Here is an 18,891-nt window from a genome sequence, read left to right as displayed (position 1 = left end):
GTAGGAAAAACCTAAATAACATCGCTGGGGCAGAGAAGGGAGAGGGAACCATAGGCAAGGAGGAGAGGTGGGTGGAGTTGGACAGAGGAGAGGAGTTGGAAAGGGATATAAAGGGCTTGCAGCATTTACATACCACACCGGTGCAGAACTAGCCATCAGTAGTGTATGGAATTGGGGGGAGGGAGGGAGGAATTCGCATGACTGTGTGTCCTTTTTAAACATAAAACAGTGCGATAATAGTAGGCTGGTTATGTTTCTTTTCTGCAGAGCAGCTGCCTGTATTTGTGTAGAATATTGTGGGTGACTGTCTTGGCATTGAAAGTTAACGGAACACATATCATTTTGATTCATTATTTTCAATACAGCAGAACATTCAGATGGAAAAAAAGCCTGTTTCTTGATGCAACATTTTGTAGTGAGATAGTTGTGGTGGGCGGGGGAGATGGGTATGTTAGATCTGGGGGCCTTTCTTCATAAAGCTAATCTTGAGTTCTGAGATGTATTCAAGTAATTAAAGTGTCCCAATTAAGAATTCAAAGACTTCTCAAGCTTGTTTTTTGAGTCTTCAGAATAGTTTCTCTGGTAATCTGCTGGGTGACTCTGCATCGTCCTCATTGGTCTGAAGTCTATACTGGAGCGTGATGGTTGATTCTTTTGTTAGTTTCACACTAGAGGTGACTATAAGGGTGCAGAAGCGGCGAGACTGGCACGCAGGTGGCATGATTGTTGGCATAAACATTTATTAGATCAAAATAAAGAGGAAACCTTTTTCTCCCTAACTCTAAGGAAGTACGGATTCTGTCAGAATGTAAATGAAAAGTCCACCGCATTTTTGAGGTGAGGGAAAAATATGTCGAACTTTTTAAATGGTTTTCTTTTTGCAATCCCTACTTCTGTGTGAAATCACATGGCAGTGCTCTGCTGTATTGCTCGGGATCTAGTTTGTTGGTTCATCACTTCTCTGTCGGGCGGTGTGGGCTTTTGGGTTGGTTCGTTTGTCGCCATGGCAGCCTTTTCTCTGCTTGTCACATCAGGCTTCACCTTCAGGGAAGACCCCCTTAGCCTAATCGGTCTTGGGGCCTGCGTACAAAGGCCTTTGTGAAGAGACTGATTAAACAATTGGTGTTTTCTCTCTTCGATTGTGGTCCCGCTCTGTAGCCCTTTGTTTTGGATATGTCTGCACCTGCACAGAGCGTGCAGGTAGTTTGCTGAACTGTCCCTCCTAATGAATTCCCTTACATGGACAGCAGCTTCTAGGATGCAGTGTCAACCTATTTTGACTTGCGCAAGGGGCGGTGATGGGTGCTCCTGATGCCGTCCATAGGTGCCGCATCACGCAGATTGATGCAGGACCCGCCCCATCCACCAGTAGTAAATCTGAGTGCTACAGGATTGGGAAATAAGTTCAGAGAATGGAACAGCAGAGTCTCTCAGGATTGGGAAATAAGTTCAGAGAATGGAACAGCAGAGTCTCTCTAGTTTTGGCTTCATGGGATCCGCACAAAATGTAAGAGTCAAGAATAGAAAAGTAAATTGGAGCTCTCGGAATGAGTAGCCCCAGAATGGGGGTGAGGGGGCTAAATTGGAACCTGATCCACCACAAGACACTGAATAAGACTGAGCCACTGTGTGCGGCAACTCTGGTTCAAGCAGAGGGCAAAGTCCACTAGTGTCCGATTGGTGACAGTAGATGCGAGGAGATGACAATAGCTACAGTAGTGGAGTTGTGTTGGAAGCAATGCTGACCATGTTGAAAAAAACTTAATTTAACCAGAATGGTTCAATCTCCCTAAGTTGTATTTAATTGCAGCCATTGTACAATTTTCGTATTGAAACGTTCTTGTTTAACATCTGCTATGTACACCAACGTGCAGTTTGAAATGGCAACTCTTGGTGTGCCCTCACTGACTGCTTTCAAGTGCCAATTGACTATTTAAAAAAAAAAAAAAGTTTAAACGTTTTTAGCAAAATGTAATGATTACTACGTGTGCGTAATCTTTTTTCGCTCTTCACAGGGGTTACAACATAGGCGTACGGTTAATAGAAGATTTCCTGGCTCGTTCTAGCGTTGGCCGTTGTCACGATTTCCGGGAAACTGCTGATGTCATTGCTAAGGTAATAACCGAGATACATGTAAGGAGAAGCAGACCCTGTTCTTGATAGTCAGAATCTTGCTGGGCCATCACACATCCTAAAAAAACACTGTTAGTATTCTACTTTATTTAGCCGGCATGAGCTTTGTCAGTCTTTATGAAGCCTTTGAGGTTAACTTGGTAAGATCAGTAAATCCTGTCCGCTTTCCTCTGTGTTGCATCAAACGAGACACCACGTGGTCCAATCACTAGTGCTACAGCTGGTGCGTCAAGGGACCTACACAACAGGGTTTTACTTGATTCCATTGCGAGCCTCTGAATACCAACAATTCCAAGCCATGGAACATCCCACCATCTCCCTGTTCGCATGGTAGAGTGCCTTGCTTGCAGAAAGATAGCCGGAACATATTAACTAATAGGAAGGCAGGGCATCTCCTTTAATGACCATGGAATTGAAAGCACAACCTCCCGACACAGAAAACAAACTAAATATTTGATACAGATTTTTAAAAGCTCTGCAAAAGTAGTCTATTAGTTGAATTTTAGATTTAAAATCTGATCATTATGTTTATGGCAAATGTTTTGCATTTGGCAGAATCTCATTCAGCGACTTAGTTATCACAGACATGGAATTGCTTCTGTGTCTTATTCTGTGCACACAATCTACTGAATTCTTAACCCAGAGACAGTAATCACGGTTGAGGGGCCAATAGACACTCGACACCATTTTCTCAGTATGTTTCTGATTCAACATTGTTCTTGTTGGCGTCTCACTACTAAGGTGATGGTGTTTCTAAGCAAGGATTGGGTTTATAAATGTACAAGTGCTGGAATCTTTCTCTGGGTTTCGTACCCGGGCAACCGTAAGACTACGTTGCTCTTGAGCCGGTCCTTAGCTTGCTGCAGCCTTTACAGCTCTGTGTCAATTACTGACTCGGGATTTGTGGTGACTCCCACATCTTTCTTGTGTTGCACGCATTCTCTTATTTGTTTCTCCTGCTTTGTGCAAAATGTTTTCTATATTAGCGCTTATGAGAATGTGTCGATGAAATCGGAAAAATTAAGTGGCTGCTTTTAGTGGTCATGGTAAGGAGTGTGCTAGGGGTACTGGGGGGGGGGGAACGGGGGCGTATTTGTGGTAGGGAATGAGTGAGAGGTTTGATTTTCATGCAGGTGGACTAAGGTAAGGAGAAGGTGGAGAAGGCCCTTGCAGGACTGTGGGTTGTGGTGGTTTACCTCGTACAAGAGAATGGAAGTGGGGGAGGGGGCTTCTGGTGTATGCATGGGTTCGATCCCCTGCACAAGAGGGGAAAGCAGGGGAGTAGGCCCATAAAAAAAGTATGCGCTGCAGCACCAAAGCCAGACCTGAGAGACTGGGTGTGATCAAAAATGGTATGTGGGGAGCTTGCCTCAGACCATTTTTATTCAGATATTGTGTTGCTTGTCCTGGATGTTGCAAGATAAATCCTCAGGGTCCAGTTCCCCTTACCTTCCTGGGCGTACCCACTTATGAGCCTTGAAGGTGGGTTCGCCATAACCCTTGCAGGGCTTAATCATGCGTCCTCTCCTGCTGCATTGCACCAGCGGGTTGTTTGTGTTGGCTGGGACAGCAGGAGTTTAGGCTCAAGCATCTATAACCCCCTGGGTTGGGTCTACAAAGGGGTTGGGGGGGCCACTAAACTGATGGCCCCTGTTTTTTTTTTTTTTTTTTATAGTTTGAGTGCAGTCCTGGGTTGCCCTGGGAGTCCAGGCATTCGCCTTTTGGAGCCAATCTCATCTGTCACCCCCTTCATTTGCACCCGTCATTTGCTTAGGGTACTTCTTCCCATGATTCCCCTCCTTTAGGCATTCTTTTTTCCCTGTGACAGTCTTCTTTTTTCCTACCACTTTTACACCCATTCCTGGATTTTGTTCTTCTGCTTCTCCAAACACTCTTCCATCTTGAAGTTGGACCTTGTTGTGTGCCCCTTTTTTATACCCTTCGTTCGGTCGATGTTTGTCTCCATCTTCACATTTCACCAACCCAGTTTGCTCTAGCGGTTAACTGCAGCATTCTTCTCTGCTCACCCTCATCTTCTCTGGAGGATTCGTTGTCCTCTTTTAATCTTTTTCCCTGCCTTCTCAGAATGTCCTCTTTTACCTTGGGTAGACTCACTTGTGTTACCCTCATGTGGTTGTCTGGTTTAATCCAGCCTCTGTCCATCCAGCACCTTTGTTGTCTCGTCCTCTTCTTAATGTCCTGTACTCTAGCTGTTTTTCTTCTTCTCTTCTTTCCACCTCCTTGTTGTCCCTTTTCTCACCCAGTCTTACCATCTTATTTTCTTCCTCCTTAATGCCTCATTGTTGCTATGTGGTGTCTCTTCATCCCCTCTCTGCTTTCTGATTTTCCACTCTTCATCCAAGTAGTCCCAACTTTCCCTCTTTGCTGCTCAGAAACGCTGTCTCCTTTTTCTTTACTTTTGTTTTCCTCCCTCATCCCCCCTCCTTCACTTTCTTCCTATCGCTCTTCACTCTTATGCTACCTGCTCGACTCTTTGCTCTACTTTTCTCCTTGGCTAGTCTTCCTCTTTTTGCCCTTACTTCTTCACTCTTGTCTCCATTGCTCCTCCCAGGGTGGGTAGTTTCTCTGTTACAACAATCGTCCCTCTCCTCTCCCTTTCCACTGATGCTTCACGCCTGTTCCTCTATCAGTTCTTTCTCGGAGTTCTACTTTTCACCCCATCTCGGCAGCCCTTGCTTTCCCCTGTTGCCATCAACTTCTTTCCACTTCTCTCCTTATATACTGCCTCCTCTACTTGGGGGATTTCCATGTCTCCTTTGCCTTGTCTCGGCTGCCGTCTCCTTTTGTCTGACAAAGTCTGTCCTGCTCCACCCTTCTCTGGCTACACTCTGGACATCTACCAAATCCATTTTCCCCCCACCCCAACTGTGGCTCGCCTTTTCAATCTTCCCTGTCTCACATGTCCTCGCCAGATCCCTTCCTCACGAGGCCCAATTGTTGGCCAGCCTGTTTTACTTCTTCCTACAGAACTGGCAATCATCCGCATGCCCCTTCCTGGCTGGTTATTTTGGAGTCCAGTACCATCATTGGCACAGCATCTCACTTCTCCTGCTCTATGAACCCTGTTCAGCGTTTGGTCCTTTGCCCATTTGGTGAAGCACCTCTGCTCCACGTTCTTCATCGGGACCCACTCTTCATGAAACACCAGCTGACTTGTCACCAGTATCCTTGGCAGAACCTAAGCTATGGATTTGGGGAATGGCTACCCCATTCTGGGTGTTGGTGGTGGATGAATGAAGTCCTACGCCAGTACCTCTGGCATGTGACATTGCACAACACCTTGCTATTATTGGTGTATGCTGTCAAAAAGAGGACTTGTAGTTACAATATAGATGCATTTAAGTCTGTCATGCAAAATAATGCTCGATGGTGCGACCTGAGGTAGGTGGCCTACCAGAATGTATGCCACATCTGATCTTACTGTAGAGGTGATGGAGTTGGGAGGGCCCCAGTCGGTGTACACCTTGAATGTTGATATTGGTACCACTGTTCATCACCCAAAACCTTACAACCACTTTGCTGGCAAGAGTTCTTTTGTTTTGTTTCGGTGCTGCAAGATCCACAATTCTATGCTGCAGTGGACAATCGCAGCAAACCGTGGGAAAAAGCCGTCGCCCACGACACAACGTTGAAGACTCGAGCACCGATCAAACCCCTACATAGGCATATACAATGAAACTAACCACGGCTGAGCAAGAGCGGAATGCAGAACGAACCCCACGCTAGACCAACCGCAGAGACTGCATGAAATGCTGCAGACAAAACCGGGGCAGGGCTAAGAGGGTTTATAAAGATGTGCCATGTGATGGCCTAATTCCAAAGGAACAGACTTTGATTGGCCCTCAGTGCCAGGTTAGACACGTTAACAAAGAAGGGGGGGGGGAGGACAAGTCGTCGCTGGTATAAAAGACCTGCAAGAGTGAGACGAATTAGGGTGAGGTTTGGCGGTGGACAGAGACCATGCAGAGGACGGAAGGTGGAGCGCAGCGCAGTGCTGAGATGTCAGTGGTGGTGTGGGTGGGTGCAAGTGCAGGAAAGGTGTTGAATGTGAAAGAGTGGTACCAAGTAGAAAAAAGAACCGTTCTTGTGGGAGTAAGTGTTGTAGGAGAAGGATGTGAGAGTAGTTGGAGAAAGGGCTGGTTGGAGATGGGAGGGAGTAGTAGGGAGAGAGTGTAAGACAATCGGAGGGACAGGACATGGGAGGCGATAAGGAGAGTGATGGAGAAGACCGAGTAAGACGCAGGAGGGGGCGGCGAGATTGGACCTAGGAAATTCTGAAGGGGGATGGGGTAGGACAGTGGTGTGGAGGAGGAGGAGGAGGAGGAGTAGTAGGGGAAAGCAGGGATGGGGATGAGGATGAGGGTGGAGGGAGAGGGAGAGAGGACAGGAGATCCAGCAAGGAGTTGTGCGATCAGGGAGAGGATAGAAAGAGTGTCAGAGGCTGAGAGAGTAAGTGTGTATGTATGATCATTAATCCAGTTTTGTACTGTACTTACCAATTGTACTTCAAACCAATCGGAAACGGCCTACCAGTTTAATTGCTAGAAGCTGTGCCTACTCTGCCTTTCTAGCTGGAAGCCAAGCAAGCTTTTCCACCATCTGATCATTCTATTTGAACCATACCCAAAGTATACAGTGTCTTAATTTCTTTGCCTCTGTTCTTTTCTTGGTTGCATTGGTGCCCATCAATCATTGATGCACACTGGCTTCCGTTGAAACGTTTGTGATCTACATTCCGACACGTGGGGAATCATGTTTAATATCCAACGCAGCAGGAGGCGACCGTACAATCCCGTAGCACCAGCTGAGTGCAGCCATTTGCCATGGAAGTTTTGAGAGACGGCTGCCTGCTCGCAGCATGTTGCGTTCCTGTCTCCGATTCTAAAAGGTCACCTGGTGGACAGGCGCTCTGTTCAGCTGTGTTCCATTTCCAGCGGTCCTCTGCTGGAAGCAGTCATCGAGGCGCTGCCAGCTGCTGCACCATATGGTTTCCATTTTGTTTTTCCACTTCCTATCAAGCAGAATTGTAGTGTTGCATTTGCCGTCCAAGTGGTTTGAAATAAAAGGGGCAGAGCCTGCACGTACAAAAATCCGTACTCCAAAAGAATCGCGTTGCTCCTGATTGCCAGCGACACTGTCCTTGGTCTGGAGAAAGCAGCACATACCTGTCTAAAGTGCCACCTTTTTCTAATTTCTGAAGAAGTGCTATGTAGCACGAACCTTGTGAACAATAATGCAGTAGCTTGGTGGTGTTTTTGAATGTATTGCCTATGCACTTAAGACTACTGTGTGTACCTTACGCGGCCGAATGCTCCTTTAGGAATAGTAATATTGTTAGAAAAGAAAAAAAGGTGCAGGCTTCCTGGCTTTCTTTTTCAAGCCACACACCCGTTAAGTAACTTAAGGCCCAGTCTTCTGAACTGAATTCCCCTCGTTTGTTTAAGTGAATATTGTTTTTAGACTGTCTCGTAAGGTTCTGAGGTGTAGATGAAGAATGCTTCATCTACACCTCAAAACCTTTTTGATGCAAGAAGATTGATTAAGCAGAAGTTAAAGTTCGCTTTGAAATTGAGCTGCCCTCTTGACTCTAATCTGCCTCCTCTACCTTCTCTCTGGTACCAGCCAGAACATCTCTGCAAGATGCATGCTAGTCCCCTGGCAAATCTGAGACTTTCTTAGAAAGTGGGAATATCTGTGTGTATTTGGAATCACACCGTTATAACCATATAACCTACAGATGCCCACACCTGGTGCTGTTAGGAAATGCATTGTTCAGAGCTCACCATTGCGACCAGAAATGGGTCTTATTTGTTAGTTTTTGGGACACCAAAAGCAGTACAGACCTTTGTATAGAACGTATGCATTATATGCGCTACTGACCCCACGTATCCTTTCTACAGATGAGTCCAGAGGGACGAGTTGCAATGTAAATGCATTAATTATATCCAACATGGCAAAAGATGGGTAACTGCCTCACCTAGATACAAGAGAAGTCTCTGGTTTCGGGAAGATGAAGGTTTTAAATTGCCCTGGGGGGAAGAGGTTATTCGACTAAGCCATCAATGCTTTGTCATGGATGATTCAAGGGGCCCCAGGCTAACCAGTATCCTTGGAGTAATGCCAGAATTCCTCATTGAGACGCATGAACCCTGTACCGTGCTTCTAGAACCCAGACCATTGACGTGAAGTTTCAAACGATGCTCCAACATCAAAGCCAACTGCATTGCCCTGAAATCCTAATGGGTTTGAAAGAAAAGATATTGCAAAAGGGGGGGTGTTGCACCAGGATTTGTGTGGTCTGTTTACTTATTTGGATACATCGGGAGTGGAATGTGTCATTGTGACTGTCCAATCCTCTGCCTTCGTCTTAAATTAGGGGCCTTTATATTATGTCAACGCAGCCCGCCTCCCCACTCTTATTAATACATTGTGACTTAAAATTTACAGGTGGCATTCAAAATGTACCTTGGAGTAACCCCCAGTATTACAAACTGGAGCCCGGCGGGTGATGAATTCTCCATGATCCTGGAAAATAACCCTCTCGTGGACTTTGTGGAGCTTCCGGATAACCATTCGGCTCTTATTTACTCCAACCTCTTATGTGGGGTTCTTCGAGGAGCACTGGAAATGGTGAGTTGGAAGTATGTGTTTTGGGGATTGGAGGGGGGGAGAGATCCCTATTTGTTACTGTCTGGCGTTTCTTAAGATACGGTACAGGAAAAGTTAAGCGATTTTAGGAGTACAACCCATTTTGTCCAACAGATTGTGCAGGATTCTTTAAATTAGTAATTACAGATCCTTTTCCCATTCCTGATGACCCACGATTGGCAACAATCTGGTCCCCTCTTCCATGCCTTGGCAAATCTACTTCTCAGAATCCAAAGGAGCCGGATTTACTTATCGTGCTGGTCTACAAGTGCAACACATATTTAGATAAATCACACTGAGTTAACTATGTTTAATGCGATCCAGAGTTTGTTGGAAATAGCTCAACGAGCCCTTACTGACAAATACAAATGCCTAAATATTACAAATGAGTGGTCCCTTTCAATAATTACTTTGAATACTCCTTGGACAGTGCAGTAGTACTGTCTGTAAATCTCACCAACGCTTTTCTGGGATCTTCAGTGCTTTCATGAAACAGGTGACATTCCAAACCTTTCTTTTTGCCTAGTATATTCTTTGTTTTCTCTTATTTTAAGTAAGTGTGCGTGTGCGTGTTTGCTCGTTCTCTAACACAAATGCCTTCCCACATTAGTGTGTGTGCATAGGAGTGACGCCAGATGAGTGGCTGACAATTTGGAAGCAACTGGATCATAGTTTCCTGTGCTGGGAAAGCAGTACACGCACAGATAATTAAATGGGCGAGGTTCGGGCGACCGTGTCCTTTTGGGAGTGAGATTCTTGCAACACGATATTTGGCTGGCCAAATCCCTCTTAGAAATTGCTTATTTACTGCCAAGACGCAGTAATTGGTACTCTAGTTCTAGTTGTAAACCATATTCCCAGAGCATGACTATCTCTACCCATCCATATTAAGTGTGAATGGATGGACCCAGCACATGGTGTTTGGAACAGGTTCTCTGTTCCCTTCCTCAGCCAATAATCAAATCGATACTTGGTGTACATTTATCTTCCTGATGAATGGTCCGTTTTAAGGCTTGATGTGGTGTTTTACTTTAGGTCATTTCTTTGTTCTGTTGATGTAGGGTCTTTTGAGTCAGTAATGTGTGTTCGTCTTGGCAGATGCAGCTATTTTGTTGTCTATGCTGTCACATGTTATAATGCCCCTTATGGGTGTTTGTGAGTTATTGAATGTTTTGTATGAACAATGATGGCTCAGCATATCCCTGTAGAGCAGCAAAACATTCATGAAGCCAGTTATCGCCTGACCAAAAGCCATCAATGCTGTATGAAAGCTCTTCTTGATTTTCAATTCCCCTGTTGAAAATGTACCCGACTCGCGTCTGACCAAGCATGCACTTCTGATGAACTTCATATGGACCACTAGTAAAAAAAAATAAAAAGGGAAAATGTTCCTCCATGAGCCATAATGTTCAGGGTGTCTCTGGCAGGAGATTAACACAAAGATGAAGCGGGGAGTTCTGGGATTTTGTTCATCTCCTTCCCCTCCCTCTAAGTGATGAAGAATGGCCTCCGTTGGACAACTATGCCGTTGTATGTCGCAGAATATGACGTGGGCGGAGGAGGGGGTCAGCCAAGTTCATGAAACAGATTGCCGAATAGGTCAACACTGAACTGTCTAAGCTTACCTAATCCAACACTATCAAGTTTGTTCAAGTGGCATTCTCAACACTGTGCAGAGCATGCATACCAGACCACTGGACTGACCCTCCCGGACTATAAACTTTATTTCTTAGCTGCTCAAGTACAACATGGCATGTGGTGAATGATTCACTGGAGGGCGAAGTCTGGAAGCTACTGGGAGGTCTCCCGGAAGGAAGGCGAGAATATCTCGGTTTCGATGTGGCAGAAGGGCACGGTGTGTATAGTACAAAGTGTGCAATCTACACCCCTCCCTATCATACATAGGAATCGGTGTAGGTTGATGGGTGATTTCTTTGAGGAGGGCCAATTGCTGACATTCACACAGTGGGTTGCTGTATATACAACAGGGCTCAAGGGACGGCTCTGAATTACTCCTGAATGGTCAAACGCACAGTGTATCTCTAGGCTTCTCTTCCAGAAGAACTGTGCACACTCGGGGGAACCTGTGGTATCACAGTAGTGTAAGATATAGATACATGAGAAGCCTACTCCCTATCTTTCTGTGAGGGGGAAGTGGGAAGGAGATCTGGGTTATTCCCCATCTGACTGGGAATGGTTCAGGATCTGGGAACATATGTCAGAAGTATCTCGGAATGCTAGATTTAAGCTGATCCAATTTAACTCCTTCACCAGCAAGAATGCATGTGATTGATCAGGGACTGCCTGACTGTTGCTCTAGATGTAACCAGGATTGGGCTGTGTTCTGGCACTTTCTATGGGACTGCTTGATAATTCAGAAATTCTGGAGGGACGTGGTGGACGTGATTTGTACTCTCCTTCATGGAACCTATAAATGTGTGTGTTACTCCCATGGAGTAAAAAGGATAAACGCAGAAACTAACCCATTTCTTGTTCATGTTAGCGAGAAGGAGAGTTGCAATAGCATTCAGGGTCCACTTGTCTCACAATGAATAATGGATATCAAGAGGTGGTGGTTGGCTGAGATGGAAATGATAATAATAATAATGAGGAACCGGGATACAGAAACGGAGGAAGAAGTAACGATTGGCTGGGGTCAGTTGCTAAATATTCTAACTGCATCGCCTGATGTGAAACCTCCATGATGGGTGAATATAGATGGGTAATATTGTAATAAGGGGACATTTTGTAGCATCTAGGGCAGGGTTGTCCAACTCCAAACCTCGAGGGCCGGATCCATGTTGGGTTTTCAGGATACCCCTCATTAATATTCATGAGATAAATTCATGATTCTAAATGTATGCACTGTTTTCCTCATGAATATTAATGAGGGATATCCTGAAAACCCATTCAGATCCCGGCCCTCGAGGCCTGGAGTTGGACAACCCTGCTCCAGGGCATCAGAGGAAGTTTGCAAATAACAGTTGTTGCACTCGGATATGTGGTGTCGAAATGGGTAGAAACTGCATTTAAATGATGTCAGTAACACGCGGTCGGGTATGCACAATGTTTGAAGGCACTATCACAAAATGTAATGTGATTAATGTTTTAATAATTGAATAAACATTTTTTTTTCAAGTTGGTTTATCTGTAGTCTTTTGAAAATTGGTTGTAAAATAGTCTTGTTTTAGAATTATTTTCTGTAAAGGCCATATTTTACTAGTAGAGATGCTTATGTAACGTCCAGTTATGTGTGTATGGCAGTGGTGTTGAGTGTATTTCAGATTGCTCCTAATTCTGGTGGATAAGGGCATTAAGGTGCAGAGGGAACATCATTTCACTGGTATCACTATATATGTATATGGTCATCTGGTGACATGCCAGCTAGACAATGTCTTCAAGACTACAGGGCCAACGCCTTGTCCCAAAGATTTATAGCGCACCTGCTAATTCAGTTGGTGTGAGGGCATTTGACCCGTAAAAGCAGACAAAATTGAAAGTTAAATATGCAAACTTGATATTAAATATAATTTTGGTGGGAAGATTATTGAAAATCTATGCTAGTTAGGCCCATTACCCACCCACCTACTCTGCCCCCCCCCGCCCCCCGCCATACAAATATATACATGTAATTGGTCGATTTCGAACCAAAAGTCTTTGAAAACAGAATGTACAATGTTTTCCGTTTGTTTCTTACGCTGTCTAATGTCCATTGTCTCGGCTCGGAGATCCCAGCCAATGCTTCTTTTGCGCTGGCCAATAACAATGGGTCCATTGTCCTTTTATTTCTCACCCAGGTTCAGATGGCCATTGATGTGAAGTTTGTCCAGGACACGCTGAAAGGTGACGGTGTCACAGAAATCCGCATGAAGTTCATTCGAAGAATCGAAGATAATCTCCCGGCTGGCGAGGAATGACCGCCTTCTCCTGAGGCGCGATCCGCTACTAACCCAAACCAGTTCACCAACCAGAATCCGGCGAGTCCGGACGCCCTCCATCCCTTCTTTGTGATTAATCGAACACAAATCCCCTTTATTTATGATGTTTATATTTCTTCAAGTTTAGTTTTCCAATATTTCCATTTCTATGGAAATCTGATGCTCTGAGGGAGCACCTGGTCGGAGGGGGGGGGGGGGGGGTGGGGGGGGGGGGGGGAGTTCTGTTTTCTTGCGCTATATAGCGTGCCCATAAGGAACCTTTCACCTAAATTACCGGAAATGGCCTGTAACCTCGTTCTGCCCATTCCACTTTAGGTGTACAGATGCTGCGCTAGGAGTTGGCCACCACCGTAAGGAAGTAGATTTCTAACGTTGTCCTGGCCGTTCAAACGTTTCAGAAGTAAAAACTAGTCTCCCAGGTGCTTTTTTTTTTTTCTTTCTGCTGAAGTGCGCGGTTGCGTATATTCTCATTCCATTTATTTGTGATATCCTCTTTCATGATTTATGACCTCAAAGGTTGGCTGCTTTCACTACCTGCCCGACCTTCATGGAAAGGTCTACTCGCCCCTTGAGCAGTTTTAGTTCAGCGCTCTCTTTTTGTGTGCTGCCGTTTTGGGGGACACTGTTAGTGGCTAGTAAGAAATAAGAAAGAATGGGTTTTGTCAAACCAAAAACGTACTTCGCTTACGTCTCGTGGCACATATGCTAATGTTTGGTTTATCATCACACCCCCTAGTTGTTAAATCATTGTTCATCTGGTTGTGTTGCTTGGCTGCAGGACTACTGAGACAAAAAGCCCTAAAATGGCATGACCCTGTCCCCTCCACCCAAGGTCCCATGTACAAACTCTGGGATGTGTTGATTTCCCCAGAGTATCTTACTTTATTCCTGTTTTTGGATACAGTAAAGTCCAGTTAGAAGTGATGCGTAATTCACATCTGGACATATTCAAAGCGTGTGCTTGGAATCGCAGCAGATGGCGAGTGTTACTGCATACCTGGGCCAGAACTGTACCAAATGTGTCACGATGCAGGACAAGATGTATCGACTTTCTTGAATTGGTTTCCACTTTTCATTTATGTAGATTTGGACTGTACTGCATTGCAAATCACTACTTAGTTTCTTTTTTTAATAAAACAAGGAAAACTCTTTTTGTGATGACAAATGTGTCTGCACGTAAAAGGTTAGGCAGTGGGAGTAGAGTGGTAGTATTTCATACCCCCCCCCCCCACCAACCTCTTCCGCCCCTCACACAGGTCCATTGAGGCCACTCATGCTTAAACATGCCAAATCAAAGTGAAGTTCCTTGCAGCGGTACACTTCTACTTTGATCTTTTTGCCTGATTTCCAACTTGAAGTTTGTTCTCGTTTCTTAGCTATTATTGGAAATGTAGCCCCCTGGACAAATGATTTTTTGCATCATGACACACTGTCTGTCCAGCAGCTTTGTCCTTCAGTTAGTCTTCTTTAAAGGATTGTTCTTGTCATAGACCGGTCTCTGTTTGAAATCCCTCCAGGAACAAGATGAGACCCGTCTCTCATAGCTGCAGAGGCGCTGCACGTGAGTGTCCAAATGCGCAGCAAAGCCACGTGCGTTCTTTTCTACAGCTAAGAGGAATCCCAAGTGATATTTCTAATTCAGAAACACATTTACTTTGTTTTAATCTAACTCAACCTGCTTGATTTTCTTTTCTCTCCTTCTGTAAAGTTACCAGTCAAACCGATCTGCTTGCACGCTTGCCCTGTTTTCATAAACCTATTTCATTATTCTTGAAAGGAGCTGATAGTGTCGACAGTAAGGTTGTTTCTTGAATTTAACTTGCCAGCATACTTGTGTATTTCTTTGCAGCTTTTGACAGTCATCCACAGATCTTTAATTAGGTGACTGGTAAAAAGTTGGTCTACACAACACTGCAGTGGAAGACATCTTTGCTCCTAGATAGGACTGAAATCTCCTGGAACCTGCCTTCCAGCCACAACTCGCGAGCGATAACCCGTGGCTTTCCGCAATGATTTAGTTAATCGCCCCTCCGCTTTAACATCTATACAACTCTTCTTCTGAGCGTCATAGTAAAAACACTCTCCTGCTACAGCTATGTGGATGACGCACAAATCATTCTCAAAATGATGAGCAACAATGACCCTCAAAGCCACCCTCACACAGCTGGCTGACCAGCTTAAATCTCAAACCGGACAAAGCTACGACTTTCACCCAACAGAGCACCAGAAGCCCCTTTAAAGTAGCCTACAGAAATTGACACCTTCCCTAAAAGGGCATTACAAGTCTTGGGATGCTGATGGACAGTGGACTCGCCCTGAAACCAACAATCGATGCACTATTAAAGAAATGCTACCAGATTCGCTCATTCAGATGGTGCAATTTCTCACAAGACCCTTGTATTGTAGCGCTGGTCCAATCGGGAATCTATTATCCCACCAACGTATACATCGGCATGCTGGATTACCGCGGCATGCTGGATTACCGCGGCATGCTGGATTACCTCGGCATGCTGGATTACCTCGCAAAGATGCTGTGATGCATACAGAACTCTGCAGCAAGACTTGGGCTCAAGCTCAACAGAAGGGTACACATAACTCCAAGCCTAAAAACTCTCCCCAGACTAGTGTTTAAAGAAAACACACACAAGATCAACCACATAGCTCTTCAGGGCTGTGGGACAGCGTTCTTTGGAACAAAGATCACCTACTACCAAATTAGAAGGCCACAAAGACACAATGACGATGCACTACCAGAGACCACATGAGGATTATTATTTATTTATTAACATTTATAAAGTGCACAGCAGCCCTAGGGCATCGTGGCGCTGTTACAGATAGTCATTGCTGGTTACAGAAAAAAAAAATACTTAGTTACATGATGGTGTGTTTGGATATACATACTTTGTTACAAAGGTGGTACATAAAAACACGCAAAGTTCTGATAGGCGTGGGGAGGGGGGAATGTTAATTGAATAGTGTGGTTTTGAGGCCTTTGCGGAAAGCAGTGATTGATGTCTCGGCTCGGAGTGCGTTGGGCATACACTACAGTGAGGCATGTAGGATCATCCTTCTCCAGCATGGTGGCCAAACTGTCATGGCTGCAAAATCAGCAACTGCCCTACATTCAGGAAACCGCTAAAGGCCTGGCTTTTTGATGCTTAATCAGCTAAGAAACTGCCCAGCAACAAGAAGCTGACTTATTTATGACAACCAACAACCTGGTCCAGAGAATAGACTGTTACCAGCCATCTGACCCGTGACCAATCTCCATCAATAGCAACATTTCTGTGGCCACTGCGGAGATGGATGCTTAAAGGTGCCCACATGCCCTCAGTTAACCTCCCCACTAACCTTTTCAACCTTTACTCCAACACACTACTCGTACAACCCAAGCCAACCCCAGATGGCAATTGGAAAAGCCTCCCAACAGACCTCAAACAGAACTCCACACCACCCCAATCAGATAACACGACACAGTCCAGGCTTTGCACCCTGGCATCACAGGCTTGGAAGGCTCCCCTCTGAATACAACTGTCGCAATGCTCCCAACACAGGATAACTAGAAGTGGATCTCATGCAGAGCTCAAGCTTCTGGTCTGCACCCAACAGCAAAGCTATCTAGGACTGTCCCCCTCTTTGCACTAACTTACGCCCTGCCCCCTCATTTACAGATCCCCGGAGCGCCTGGAGAGCATGAAAATAGCAGTGATGCATGGTACAATGCTCAATGACCTAATGTAAATTGTAAAAAATAATGAAAATGGGAAACAGGCTCTTTTAAAGATAGTTTTGTTCAGTGGAGTTGTGTCTGTACTGGACCAGAAAGGATGGAGAGCGTCTATGTATGTTTAGAGAAATTGGATTCGTGGAACTGGCAGATGTTGCATTAATACGAAGTGATTGGGATTTTCTGATCACTTTTGTGCAGCTGTTTTTACCATTGGAAGAATAGCAAAACCAAGGGGGCAAAAAGTTACATGTTTAAAGTTCATTGGCTGAAGGAACAATATGCCTGGAATGTAGGTTTGGAATTGCACTCTTATTACTGAAAATTCTGGCAACCCTTGTCAATAATTTGGAAGGACCTCTAATGGAAAGAAAACATGTATTGTTATAGTAGATACATGAATGTATGTGCGGAGTATTACAAAAAAAGGATTACTTTTTAATTACAGTTTTTGCCCTGTTTCACATGTGCATAGTCAGTAGGCTATAAACCCCTTAATTGGGTTCAGTTGGCTGAATAGTCGAGAATGGCAATCTGTTATATTCAATCCTCATGAGAAAAAGACGACTTATGAGTTCATTAGGTTTGTCATAGAGTGTGGGTTTTAATGGCAATTCATGATCGTCACTTGATCTAAGTGCCCTTGTGCCAAGTGTTTCGCATCTGACAAAATGGCTCTCACTAAGGAAGATCTGCTGACCTGCTTAAAAGGCATGGATGAGAGACTGACAGCATCTTTTCAGTAGCAGATGGCCAATTTAAAAGAAGTGTTAAAGAGCTCACTGAAGGAAGTCTGGGAAGAAATCAACTCCGTGGGAAATAGTGCACCTGACTGAACAAGACCTATTGGAGGTGGACAAGGTGGTGCGACAGAACCCGGAATTGTTAGAGCAAATCGCGGCCGCCACACATAACCTAGAAATACAGGCCAAGGATCTAGAGAACTGCTCAAGGCGGTCCAACATCAGAATTGAAGGCCTAGCAGAATCTAACTCTTGACGCAGACCTGAAAACCACGGAGCAGCAGTGCTTCCCAACGCTGGTAGCAGACACCACCCCAGAGGAAATCGGGATCGACCAGATACATAGTGTGCCCTGAGAGGACTGGTGAGGGAATCGGACCAAGGGATGTACTAGCTGCGCTGGGCTCCTATGAAGAAAAAGAGAAAATAGGGGCCAGACCACGATATCGGTTAACGGCTCACAGGTTAGACTGTTTCAAGACTTGGCCGCCTCCACACTCTAGAAAAAAACTATGGGGCCTGTAACGCGAACCTTAGTGGGGAAAATAACCCCTTACAAATGGACCTTCCCCTTCGGACTAACATTCTTTTTTTAAATTTTATTTTAATAAACTAGTTTATTCAATTTACCAACATTCAAGCAATAAATACAATCCAGAAAAACAATTCTACCGTATGTTCGCAAAAAATGTAAAAAAAAGATCATTTCACCTTTTACCCCAAAAAAGAGAAAGAGAGCGGACTAACATTTTTATGGGAAGGGAGACAACGGAGAGCCACCACCTGCGCTGAGGGTCTGATGAAACTGGGAATGGAGGATGGAGAAGATGACTAGTGATCAAAGACGCAGGGCGCAACAACAGAGAAACAGGCCATGGGAATCGTGGACCGCACAAGGAAAGTAATGGGCCAAATTGAAAGGCCTCTATGGGGTAAGAAGAGGGGATAAAAATAATATCGACCCAACATCCTAAAACCTGCAAGAAGTGCTCGGAAGACAGAGAAGAAAGGGGTGGGGGGCGTATTACTGGAGAGATGTGGGACAGAAAATGCTATCAAACAGAACTATGCGGTCCAGAACAGGGAGGGAGTGGGGCACCGCTTGGATTTATAGAAAGTTAGTGTAACCTTAGGGGTCTTGGTAGAAATGTGCCCCGGGTTCCCAACTGTTTGGGGTGTGGTCCTGGATACGGTGCTTGGGGTGGGAAGGGAGTGGGGAAGGGCAGTGGAGATGGAGGGGGGCGAGGTTTGGTGAGGGCCACAAAGAAGGTGTATAAGAAAAACAGAGGGGTTGGACCTGGTAAGGGAGACAAATTGTAGGAGAGGAAATTGTACTGATGAAAGCGCTGCTAATCTTGTTACATAATGTTTGGGGCTTGAACACCCTGGTAAAGAGAAAGAAGGTATCTACACAAATAAAAAGGGGCAGGGTTGACATGGTAACACTACAGGAAATGCACATCGAAAAAGGTGATGTTCACAAGCTACATATACACCAGTTCTCACAAATACACCCACAAATGCCCAGAATAAAATGGCTAGGGTGCTAGTGGGCATAAATGATTCCTTGGGGCTGTTGACGAAAACATTTGCCGACCCAAATGGGAGATTTATCTTCCTGCACGTTTTGATGGAACAGAAGGTGATGACAATAGGACCATATATGCCCACAACACGGGAC

At 45.0% G+C, this 18,891-nt stretch overlaps 1 protein-coding gene across 2 annotated transcripts in view; it reads left to right on the top strand.

The window, feature by feature from the left end:
* The window catches only part of TRAPPC3 (trafficking protein particle complex subunit 3), a 100,949-nt gene extending 87,061 nt beyond the window's left edge, over positions 1-13,888 (top strand). The window contains exons 3-5 of one of the 2 annotated variants that reach the window (XM_069622613.1): positions 2,016-2,115; positions 8,602-8,784; positions 12,600-13,888. In XM_069622613.1, coding sequence (XP_069478714.1) covers positions 2,016-2,115; positions 8,602-8,784; positions 12,600-12,719 — 403 coding nt within the window. In that variant the 3' untranslated portion in view covers positions 12,720-13,888. The remainder of the gene's footprint in view (positions 1-2,015; positions 2,116-8,601; positions 8,785-12,599) is intronic. The other variant, XM_069622614.1, reaches the window with a different exon arrangement.
* The last annotated feature ends 5,003 nt before the right edge of the window (positions 13,889-18,891 follow it).

The sequence above is a fragment of the Ambystoma mexicanum genome, chromosome 11, assembly GCF_040938575.1.
Source record: "Ambystoma mexicanum isolate Mex_15411 chromosome 11, UKY_AmexF1_1, whole genome shotgun sequence".
NCBI lineage: Eukaryota > Metazoa > Chordata > Amphibia > Caudata > Ambystomatidae > Ambystoma > Ambystoma mexicanum.
This window is presented reverse-complemented; position numbering and strand designations above follow the sequence as displayed.